Below are 11,876 nucleotides of genomic sequence, written 5' to 3'. Positions count from 1 at the left end.
AGGTAGCTATCATTGCCTATAAATAGAAAGTCTTGGTTCATCAAGATATCAATACAATTACATAATTCAATCATATACTATCTTCTATTCTCTTCATGTTTGCCATTCTTCTCTAACAAAACTGGTATCTAGAGCTTCGGTTGTAGCTGGAAAATGGGTCCAACTAATGGTAGCTTCCCTATAAATCTCCCCATTCTCGACGGCAAGAATTGGAACAAATGGAGTGTCCAGATGAAGGTGATATTCGCATATCAAGAAGTCCGTGAGGTGGTTGAAGAAGGCTATCCCGAACTTGCAGAAGGTGCCACAGATGCACTAAGAGTTGTGCACGGGGAAAACAAGAACAAAGACAAAAAAGCCATGTTCTTCCTTCATCAATGCGTCGGCAATGCACATTTTGAGAAGATTGCATCAGTGGCACATTCGCGTGAGTAGATTCTTGAGAAGTGTAACGAAGGTGCAGATCAGCTAAAGAAGGTTCGTTTACAAACCTTAAGACGTCAATACGAGCTGATGCAGATGGAGATCAATGAGAAGGTAGCAGAGTTCTTCAATCGTGTAATTGTTGTAACAAACCTGATGAAAGCCTCTGGTGAACTAATAACAGATCAAACCATTGTTGAGAAAATTCTTCTCACTTTAGCTCCAAAATTCGATCACATTGTCGTGGCTATAGAGAAATCAAAGAACCTAGCTATACTTAAAATGGAAGAATTGCAGGGATCCTTAGAGGCACATGAGCAACGTATGCTGGAAAGGTCGAGTGAAAGATCTCAAGATCAGGTTCTTCAGGCTCAAACCTGGAAATGAGGAGCCTTCTCTAACAAGAGGGGAAATCGAGGAAGAGGAAGGTTCAGAGATTACAAAGGAAATTCAATGAATTCTAGGAAACAATCTCAGAATTATGAAGAAGGTGACAACTCAGAACCATCAAAAGGAAGAGGGGGTTCACAAAATTGGAGAGGTGATAAAAGAAGGTTTGATAGGAATTCCATAAGATGCTTCAATTGCAACAAGATAGGCCATTTTTTAGTAGAATGCAAGGCTCCTAGCAATGAAGCTAATCTTGTTAAAGAAAACAATGTATCAGATGAAGAACCAGTCACTCTTATGATGGTGGCAAATAAAGGAGATAATAGACCAGGGGTTTGGTACATCGATTTAGGATGCTCAAATCATATGACTGACCATAAAGAATGGCTTGTCAATCTTGATCAAAGCAAGAAGAGTGGGGTTAGATTTGTTGATGATAGATACATCTCAGCATAAGGAATTGGTGATGTTAGGTCAAAAAGGAAGATGGGAAGGATTATGTGATAACTCAGGTGTTGTATGTTCCTAGTTTGAAAAGTAACCTCATCAGTATGGGCCAGTTGTTGGAGAAGGGATTCACCATGCACATGATATCTGGTCATCCTGAGGTTTATGATATTCATCATAAGTTGATTATGAAAGTTCCTCTCACAAGAAACAGGACTTTCCAAGTCAAGGTAAATGCTATGGATTCAATCTGTCTATCAGCTAAAGAAGAAAAGGACAGTTCTTAGTTATGGCATCAAAGATTTGGTCACTTAAACTTTAAGGATCTAAATCTTCTGAAATCAAAAGGAATGGTGCTTGGTCTAACTCAAATACAGCTTCCCTCAAAGGTATGTGAGAATTGCTTGACAAGCAAACAATCTAGAACCTCCTTTAGCTCATATATTGAACCTAGATCGAATGATGTATTAGATGTGATATATTCAGATGTATGTGGTCCAATTGATATTGTCTCAATGGGAGAAAATAAGTATTTTGTGTCTTTTGTTGATGAATTCAGTAGAAAAATGTGGGTTTATTTGCTTAAGGCCAAGAGTGAGGTCTGTGAAATGTTCAAACTATTCAAGACTATGGCTGAAAAACAATCTGGAAGATACATCAAGGTATTGAGAACTGATGGAAGTGGTGAGTTCTGCTCAAGGGAGATGGATAAATTTTGCTTGGATAATGGAATAGTGCATGAAATCACAGCTCCTTACACACCAAAACACAATGGTGTGGTTGAAAGAAGGAATAATACATATATCACTCAGTTTATTATTTCTCTTACTTTTCTTCTTCTCCTAATAGTGTGATCTTTATTTGTTGTGAAGTTATGCAGCTATGATGTTATAGGTTTTTTGCTATGGTTCACTGGTTTAGAATACATGGTTTGAGTACAATGATAAATTTTCTTTCTCAATTGTTGTTAATTTTGTATTTTTTCCATAACTTTTGCAATTTGTTTAGAGATGTCATTTTTTATTTGTATTTGTAGCTTGCATTGATCATTGAGGAACACAAGAACACTCTGCAAGGACTTGCACATTGAAGAAAAAAGAATGAACAATTTGCGTAAGATCTCATTACTCATATGTTATTTTATAAAATTAGAATCTGTTCAAGTTGAATGTAGCTGGAGTCGTTGGTGATTTAACAAATCTATTGTAAATGTGGTGGAGTTGGACATGCTTGTCATTTGTTTGATAGAATGTCTGGGAGAGATATTGTCTTATTTAGAAAGTAGACATTTAACAGCGCTTACTTCAGTGAGCATTGTTAAATGTCTACTTTCTACCGCATTTCAAAAGCAATGTTGAATATAATTTTATGTATTATTGCGCTCACATAGAAAGCCCTCCAAAAATACTGTTAAATAACAATTTTAAACATCGTTGTTTTGTTATTCTGGCATAGTGTAACAACAAAGTAGCACAAGTAACACACCATCATGATTTTAACAATAAGAAATGGTTAACAAATAAGTTATAATTCTTTTAACAATTAAAAAGTATGAAAAACATACATTTTAGATTATCATTTGCAATACTAATTAGATTTAGAAATGAAATAATCTTCATTTTCAGTATATATATAATTAGCATTGGTATAGTTTGATTTCTGAAATTAGAACAAAAAAATCGAACTGAACCATTGATTTTATAGAAACTGGTCAACATGATCTAAACAAATTCAATTTTTTGTGGTTTCAACTTTTTTACTAGTTTTTCGATTTCTTCGATATTGATTTTAACACACTTACTTTTAACCATCATATATGCATCTTGATATTTTTTTCACTTTCAATCATAAGTAGTATACAATGAGATCATAATATTTTCCACATATACACAGTGATTAATTTAAATTCAATAACAACAATTTGTCATGCTTTCCTAAAATTCAATATCATAAACACATAAAACACATGCTCAAGTTTGGTAAAATGATTTTGTATATTTTTTTAAATTTTGATTCTTATATTCAGAAGGGTTGCTAATTAGTAGGTACACCTACAAATTAAAGTATCTGATCCTTCTAAGAAGTTTTTGACATAATTTTGAGATATTAAAAGTATTATATCCTACCCTTACACAAATCAGATTTGCTTCTCTTATATGTCTATTAAAATTAGTAGCACAATTCTTTCTTTAGTATCAGAGACCATATTACAACAAGATATATTTATTCATGTATGACCTGACACTGACAATGACACTGTTGTAGAATTATTGGAACGAAATAATTTGATCTAGGGTCGGTAGGAGATACTGTCCTAAGGATTTTTGTGTGGAGAGGATATTTGTTCCACACAACTATGTGTTATGAGGATCCACCTGATGGTTTAGTAAGATAAAAACAAATAACATTAACAACTTGATGGTAATCAGAATCTGTCTCATAATTTCCTGTTCCTACATCCTGAACCAACCATGTGTTGAATGTTGTTAAATGTAAGGCGGAAGAGAATTAACAACGTTTATTGAAGCAAACACCATTAAAGATAACACATTTAACAACACGTATTGAAGAAAGTGATGTTAAAGGTCATACTTCATATATTTAACAGCATTTCTTCAATAAACGCTATTAAAAATATTATCATTAACAATGCTTATGGAGGAAAACGTTGTTAAATGTGTTATTTTTAACAATGTTTATTGAAGAAAACGATGTTAAATGTCATACTTCATATATTTAACGACACTTCTTCAATAGACGTTGTTAAATGTATTATCTTTAACATCGCTTATTGAAGAAAACGTTGTTAAAGGTCATCATATATTTAACAATACTTCTACAATAAGCGTCGTTAAACACTTGTTTTAGTGAGCGGGAATCTTTTCAAATAAAAAACAAAACCTCACACAATAATGTTGAAAATACAAATTAATTCAAAAGTTAGTAAGTTAGTTGATGAATTTGCTATTTGTAGAAAGTAGTTAGTTGAAGGTAGCTATCATTGCCTATAAATAGAAAGTCTTGGTTCATCAAGATATCAATACAATTACATAATTCAATCATATACTATCTTCTATTCTCTTCATGTTTGCCATTCTTCTCTAACAAAACTGGTATCTAGAGCTTCGGTTGTAGCTGGAAAATGGGTCCAACTAATGGTAGCTTCCCTATAAATCTCCCCATTCTCGACGGCAAGAATTGGAACAAATGGAGTGTCCAGATGAAGGTGATATTCGCATATCAAGAAGTCCGTGAGGTGGTTGAAGAAGGCTATCCCGAACTTGCAGAAGGTGCCACAGATGCACTAAGAGTTGTGCACGGGGAAAACAAGAACAAAGACAAAAAAGCCATGTTCTTCCTTCATCAATGCGTCGGCAATGCACATTTTGAGAAGATTGCATCAGTGGCACATTCGCGTGAGTAGATTCTTGAGAAGTGTAACGAAGGTGCAGATCAGCTAAAGAAGGTTCGTTTACAAACCTTAAGACGTCAATACGAGCTGATGCAGATGGAGATCAATGAGAAGGTAGCAGAGTTCTTCAATCGTGTAATTGTTGTAACAAACCTGATGAAAGCCTCTGGTGAACTAATAACAGATCAAACCATTGTTGAGAAAATTCTTCTCACTTTAGCTCCAAAATTCGATCACATTGTCGTGGCTATAGAGAAATCAAAGAACCTAGCTATACTTAAAATGGAAGAATTGCAGGGATCCTTAGAGGCACATGAGCAACGTATGCTGGAAAGGTCGAGTGAAAGATCTCAAGATCAGGTTCTTCAGGCTCAAACCTGGAAATGAGGAGCCTTCTCTAACAAGAGGGGAAATCGAGGAAGAGGAAGGTTCAGAGATTACAAAGGAAATTCAATGAATTCTAGGAAACAATCTCAGAATTATGAAGAAGGTGACAACTCAGAACCATCAAAAGGAAGAGGGGGTTCACAAAATTGGAGAGGTGATAAAAGAAGGTTTGATAGGAATTCCATAAGATGCTTCAATTGCAACAAGATAGGCCATTTTTTAGTAGAATGCAAGGCTCCTAGCAATGAAGCTAATCTTGTTAAAGAAAACAATGTATCAGATGAAGAACCAGTCACTCTTATGATGGTGGCAAATAAAGGAGATAATAGACCAGGGGTTTGGTACATCGATTTAGGATGCTCAAATCATATGACTGACCATAAAGAATGGCTTGTCAATCTTGATCAAAGCAAGAAGAGTGGGGTTAGATTTGTTGATGATAGATACATCTCAGCATAAGGAATTGGTGATGTTAGGTCAAAAAGGAAGATGGGAAGGATTATGTGATAACTCAGGTGTTGTATGTTCCTAGTTTGAAAAGTAACCTCATCAGTATGGGCCAGTTGTTGGAGAAGGGATTCACCATGCACATGATATCTGGTCATCCTGAGGTTTATGATATTCATCATAAGTTGATTATGAAAGTTCCTCTCACAAGAAACAGGACTTTCCAAGTCAAGGTAAATGCTATGGATTCAATCTGTCTATCAGCTAAAGAAGAAAAGGACAGTTCTTAGTTATGGCATCAAAGATTTGGTCACTTAAACTTTAAGGATCTAAATCTTCTGAAATCAAAAGGAATGGTGCTTGGTCTAACTCAAATACAGCTTCCCTCAAAGGTATGTGAGAATTGCTTGACAAGCAAACAATCTAGAACCTCCTTTAGCTCATATATTGAACCTAGATCGAATGATGTATTAGATGTGATATATTCAGATGTATGTGGTCCAATTGATATTGTCTCAATGGGAGAAAATAAGTATTTTGTGTCTTTTGTTGATGAATTCAGTAGAAAAATGTGGGTTTATTTGCTTAAGGCCAAGAGTGAGGTCTGTGAAATGTTCAAACTATTCAAGACTATGGCTGAAAAACAATCTGGAAGATACATCAAGGTATTGAGAACTGATGGAAGTGGTGAGTTCTGCTCAAGGGAGATGGATAAATTTTGCTTGGATAATGGAATAGTGCATGAAATCACAGCTCCTTACACACCAAAACACAATGGTGTGGTTGAAAGAAGGAATAATACATATATCACTCAGTTTATTATTTCTCTTACTTTTCTTCTTCTCCTAATAGTGTGATCTTTATTTGTTGTGAAGTTATGCAGCTATGATGTTATAGGTTTTTTGCTATGGTTCACTGGTTTAGAATACATGGTTTGAGTACAATGATAAATTTTCTTTCTCAATTGTTGTTAATTTTGTATTTTTTCCATAACTTTTGCAATTTGTTTAGAGATGTCATTTTTTATTTGTATTTGTAGCTTGCATTGATCATTGAGGAACACAAGAACACTCTGCAAGGACTTGCACATTGAAGAAAAAAGAATGAACAATTTGCGTAAGATCTCATTACTCATATGTTATTTTATAAAATTAGAATCTGTTCAAGTTGAATGTAGCTGGAGTCGTTGGTGATTTAACAAATCTATTGTAAATGTGGTGGAGTTGGACATGCTTGTCATTTGTTTGATAGAATGTCTGGGAGAGATATTGTCTTATTTAGAAAGTAGACATTTAACAGCGCTTACTTCAGTGAGCATTGTTAAATGTCTACTTTCTACCGCATTTCAAAAGCAATGTTGAATATAATTTTATGTATTATTGCGCTCACATAGAAAGCCCTCCAAAAATACTGTTAAATAACAATTTTAAACATCGTTGTTTTGTTATTCTGGCATAGTGTAACAACAAAGTAGCACAAGTAACACACCATCATGATTTTAACAATAAGAAATGGTTAACAAATAAGTTATAATTCTTTTAACAATTAAAAAGTATGAAAAACATACATTTTAGATTATCATTTGCAATACTAATTAGATTTAGAAATGAAATAATCTTCATTTTCAGTATATATATAATTAGCATTGGTATAGTTTGATTTCTGAAATTAGAACAAAAAAATCGAACTGAACCATTGATTTTATAGAAACTGGTCAACATGATCTAAACAAATTCAATTTTTTGTGGTTTCAACTTTTTTACTAGTTTTTCGATTTCTTCGATATTGATTTTAACACACTTACTTTTAACCATCATATATGCATCTTGATATTTTTTTCACTTTCAATCATAAGTAGTATACAATGAGATCATAATATTTTCCACATATACACAGTGATTAATTTAAATTCAATAACAACAATTTGTCATGCTTTCCTAAAATTCAATATCATAAACACATAAAACACATGCTCAAGTTTGGTAAAATGATTTTGTATATTTTTTTAAATTTTGATTCTTATATTCAGAAGGGTTGCTAATTAGTAGGTACACCTACAAATTAAAGTATCTGATCCTTCTAAGAAGTTTTTGACATAATTTTGAGATATTAAAAGTATTATATCCTACCCTTACACAAATCAGATTTGCTTCTCTTATATGTCTATTAAAATTAGTAGCACAATTCTTTCTTTAGTATCAGAGACCATATTACAACAAGATATATTTATTCATGTATGACCTGACACTGACAATGACACTGTTGTAGAATTATTGGAACGAAATAATTTGATCTAGGGTCGGTAGGAGATACTGTCCTAAGGATTTTTGTGTGGAGAGGATATTTGTTCCACACAACTATGTGTTATGAGGATCCACCTGATGGTTTAGTAAGATAAAAACAAATAACATTAACAACTTGATGGTAATCAGAATCTGTCTCATAATTTCCTGTTCCTACATCCTGAACCAACCAAACTTTACGAAATAATATTAAAATATTAATTTCTGTTTTTATAATTTTTCTTTTTAAATAAATAAAATTTTCTCATTAGTTTGGAACACCAAATAAAACATAAATGAAGACATGTGATCTCCATCTATGATACAATTAACAATATGGTTGTGATATGAATAAAAAGTTGTGACAATTCACAACTAGATGGTGCCACTAATGAGGTTTTGGAAGATAGTGTCACTAATAAAAATAGTGTTAAAAACAATGTTGAATGGTGAAAATAAAGCATGTAAAAAAATGCTTGGTCAAAATATGACTTCAAAACTTTAGAAATCCCTTGAAAATATAATAATGACATATAGTAAATATAAGATTTTTATTTTTTTTATTTTCTAAAAATGAAATTATGCTTAGATATTTGGTAACATTACAATTTTTTTATAAAGAAACGCCAAAAATATTGCTGAAAATAGGTTTATCAAATTGGAATGATATGCAACCACTTCCATATAAGTGAAAATAATGTCCATAAGTGTCAAAATTGGAGATTGCAATATTTAGTATTAGAAACATTGAACCTCTACTATCCAAAAGAAATAATTTACCCCTTGAATGAGTGTATGTATATAATTCTATCTATAAAGAGGTATTGTTGCAGATTGCAATAATCCAATACTCTTATACACCCTTCCCATATATACTTGTCATTTTATTTCTTTAGTAATTTGTTGTGGGGAACAAGTGAAGAACTCATTATGGGTCGCAAGAAGATTGAGATTAAGATGTTGGAGGACTCTAACACAAGGCAAGTTACATTTTCCAAGCGTAAAACAGGCTTATTCAAGAAAGCAAATGAGTTATCTGTCTTGTATGGATGTGAAGTTGCTGTTATTGTGTTTTCTCCTGGGAAGAAACCCTATTCTTTTGGGCACCCAGATATTAGTACTGTTGCTACCAAATTTCTTCAACAAGAGTCAAACTCAAATAGTGCCCAATGTAGCTCATCTTCCAATGATCATAACTTGGTCAGGTTGAACCAACTTGCTGCAGTGATGGACGAATTATATGAGGAAGAAAAGAGAGGTGAGATTCTTGATGTGGCCCTATATCAACACAAGAAAACTCAACTTGACAAGGTAAAAGATTTGCATCATTTAGAAAAGTTAAGGTGTAAAATAAAGGCACGTATTGATGAGATTGAGGTAGCGGAAACTATGTTAAAGATTAAAGAGCAACCTGTGGTATTCTGTAAAAATCATGCCTAAAAGAAATGAAGGAGTTGATGCTTTTGTGAGGAAATATATGTTATTCTGAATCTTGTCTTATATATATTTTTGCGTTAATGAAAATATGTCATTTTAATTAAAAAAATTGAACTTTTATTATTATTGTTATTTTTATTTCATTATCATTAGGTTAAATAGTATATGAGATATGATTTGAGAAGTGAGATCTCTTGTTCTATGAGTTCCATTTCAACTATATTTAATTATTTTCATTATTATGTTTCTTCTTTCAACCCTGAAATCCATATTACCCTTGTCAATCTAGTTAAAATTGAGTGGAGAAATGAAGTTGAAAGAGTGATAAATAAAGTGGTTTATTGTCTTGAATTTTAGAAACTAGCATATAAGTCAACACCTGAGCCATATGGGTTTTGTTTTCCTTATTAGTATTAGTCATCAAATTCATGTATCTAAATATAAAAATTAAAGTTTAATTTTGGTAAAAATATATTATAGGAAATTTAATATCTATATAATAATATTATACTTTTTATAGTATTGATACATCTTCAACCGTTCATGTATTAAATATTATATGAATAAATACAATGTAAAAAAAACTCTTACAAAAATATTATATAAATGTTAATCTTATTGAATTGTCACTGGATCCTTTTCTAGAAATTTGAGTGTTTAATTTTGATATATTATGAGTGGAAATATTTTATATTGTTAATTAATTATACATACACATGTACAACTTCTTTTAATATTATGTCCATGTATAATTGCTTAAAATTATAACCAATCTCTACACTACTAAAATATTTCAACTAAATTCAAAGTTTAATATTCTGTAATTACGAGAAATACAATAAAAGATTGTAATTATATATGGACCCTCATGGAGAGAACTAGTTCTACTATATTGTGAATGTTATCTTCTCAAATATGATTACATTTGTTGGTGCTAATTCTAAAAGACTATCCATTTAGTCTCATATCAACATTCAAAAGAAGCTCTTTCTTTGGAAGTACAAACTCATCTCCTTTGATGGTAAGGTAACTCTACTTAAGTCGAAACTAAGTTTCTTTTGGGTAGAGGAAAGAGATCAAATGTATTTTTTGGGTGAGTTGGAGGAAGGCTTGTAGGCATAAAGAGGAAGGTGGCCTAGAGATTAAAAACCTATTTTTGTTCAATTTATCTCTTTTAGGCAAATGGAGATGGAGAGTGTTAAGTGAGAGAGACTCCCTTTGGCTGAAAATTTTAAGTTCTAGATATGAGGATGAGTTGTTAGGAAATAGAAGGGATCTTGAATATGAGTGCTGATGGAGGGGTCTTAGCCATAACAAGGAAGGAGTCAGTCGTGGATAGTTGATTAATGGTAACCGTAGGAGCCTAGGATCCGAAAATACTATTTTAGTTTATGGAAAATTTTATGGGAGAGGGTGACCTTCATAAAAATTCGTTTGCAAGATCTCTCATGTGGCTTTGGATAAAGATGCAACCGTCATCTTCTTGGGGGAATGGAGAAATAATGTTTAGACCTAGAAATTCCAATAAAGAAAGAGCTTATTCCGTTAACTCCTTGGGGGAATAAAGAGTGTGCTATTTTTAAAATAGACTTCGTTAAGGCTTATGATTCAGTCAGTTGGAGTTTTCTTAATCATATGATGGATAAGTTGGGCTTCTGTTGCAAATGGAGGCAATGGATGAGAGAATGTATGTCAACAACTTCTTTTTTTATTCTGGTTAACAGTAGTCCTACGAGGAAGGTGAACATGTTGCGTGACATTAGACAAGGTGATCCACTTTCCCTTTCCAGTTTCTTATAGTTGTAGAAGGTCTCACCGGGTTGATGAAATCAGCGGTTTCAAATCATAAGTTCAAAGAATACGAGGTTGGTAGGGAGAAGGTTGGGGTTAATTTGCTCCAATATGCTGATAATGCAGTTATTATTAGGAAACTTTCCGCAAAGAATGTGATTGCTATGAAGTATATTCTTCATCTTTTTGAAGTCTCTTCTAGTCTGACAGTTAATTTTAGTAAGTGCAGTTTGTCTCGTGTCAACATTTCTTCAGGTTTTGTAGATGGTATGGCAGAGTATTTAAATTGTAAAAGGGGTCTTGGCCTATGAATTTTTTGAGGATCCCGATGGGTGCCATTTACAGGAGAAAGGAGGTTTGGAAAAACATGATTTCCAACATGTCAAAGACGTTAGCTTCTTGAGAGGGGTCATTTTCTCTCATTTTGCAGTCAGGTGGTGTTGATCAATGCAGTGCCTAACACACTACCAGTCTATCTATCTCATATCTTTCTAGAGGGCACCTTAGTGTGTTGTAACGCCCCGAAAAATACTTCTCAAAAACATTGCGGAAAAATGGGTAAATTTTTTTTTTGAATAAAGAGATGTATAAAATTTATTTCCTTTTTAAAACCTTCCTTTTTCGGGACATCACTTTAAGTAACTCGAATGCGGAAAATCAACTTATCGTTATCGAATGATAACTTAACCTGATTCACAATTTCCTGAATAGCATAATGCATATAATCGGTTAAGTCATAATTAGTTCATACAAACTAAGTCAACAAAGGCGGAAACTACATCGCCACTAACATATACAAAATCCAAAAAGAAAGGGCGAAAATATTAATCATCGCCAACAGACACTAAACAAAGACATGA

At 32.9% G+C, this 11,876-nt stretch overlaps 1 protein-coding gene across 1 annotated transcript; it reads left to right on the top strand.

The window, feature by feature from the left end:
• On the top strand, positions 8,719-11,327 carry LOC109342374 (MADS-box transcription factor 23-like). Its single transcript, XM_019580369.1, has 2 exons — positions 8,719-9,204; positions 11,016-11,327. Exons 1-2 carry the CDS (start codon positions 8,719-8,721, stop codon positions 11,325-11,327), a joined length of 798 nt encoding a protein of 265 aa, XP_019435914.1.

The sequence above is a fragment of the Lupinus angustifolius genome, chromosome LG03, assembly GCF_001865875.1.
Source record: "Lupinus angustifolius cultivar Tanjil chromosome LG03, LupAngTanjil_v1.0, whole genome shotgun sequence".
NCBI classification, from domain to species: domain Eukaryota; kingdom Viridiplantae; phylum Streptophyta; class Magnoliopsida; order Fabales; family Fabaceae; genus Lupinus; species Lupinus angustifolius.
Note: the sequence above shows the minus strand (reverse complement) of the source record. Positions and strands in the feature narration are given on the sequence as shown.

What these genes read in the sequence shown, in the direction of transcription:
- LOC109342374 (XM_019580369.1), top strand. Translation starts at nt 8,719, where the DNA reads ATGGGTCGCAAGAAGATTGAGATTAAGATGTTGGAGGACTCTAACACA. An exon ending in AGATTAAAGAGCAACCTGTG is followed by an intron (nt 9,205 to 11,015) that starts GTATTCTGTAAA and finishes TTCCCTTTCCAG; the next exon opens with TTTCTTATAGTTGTAGAAGG.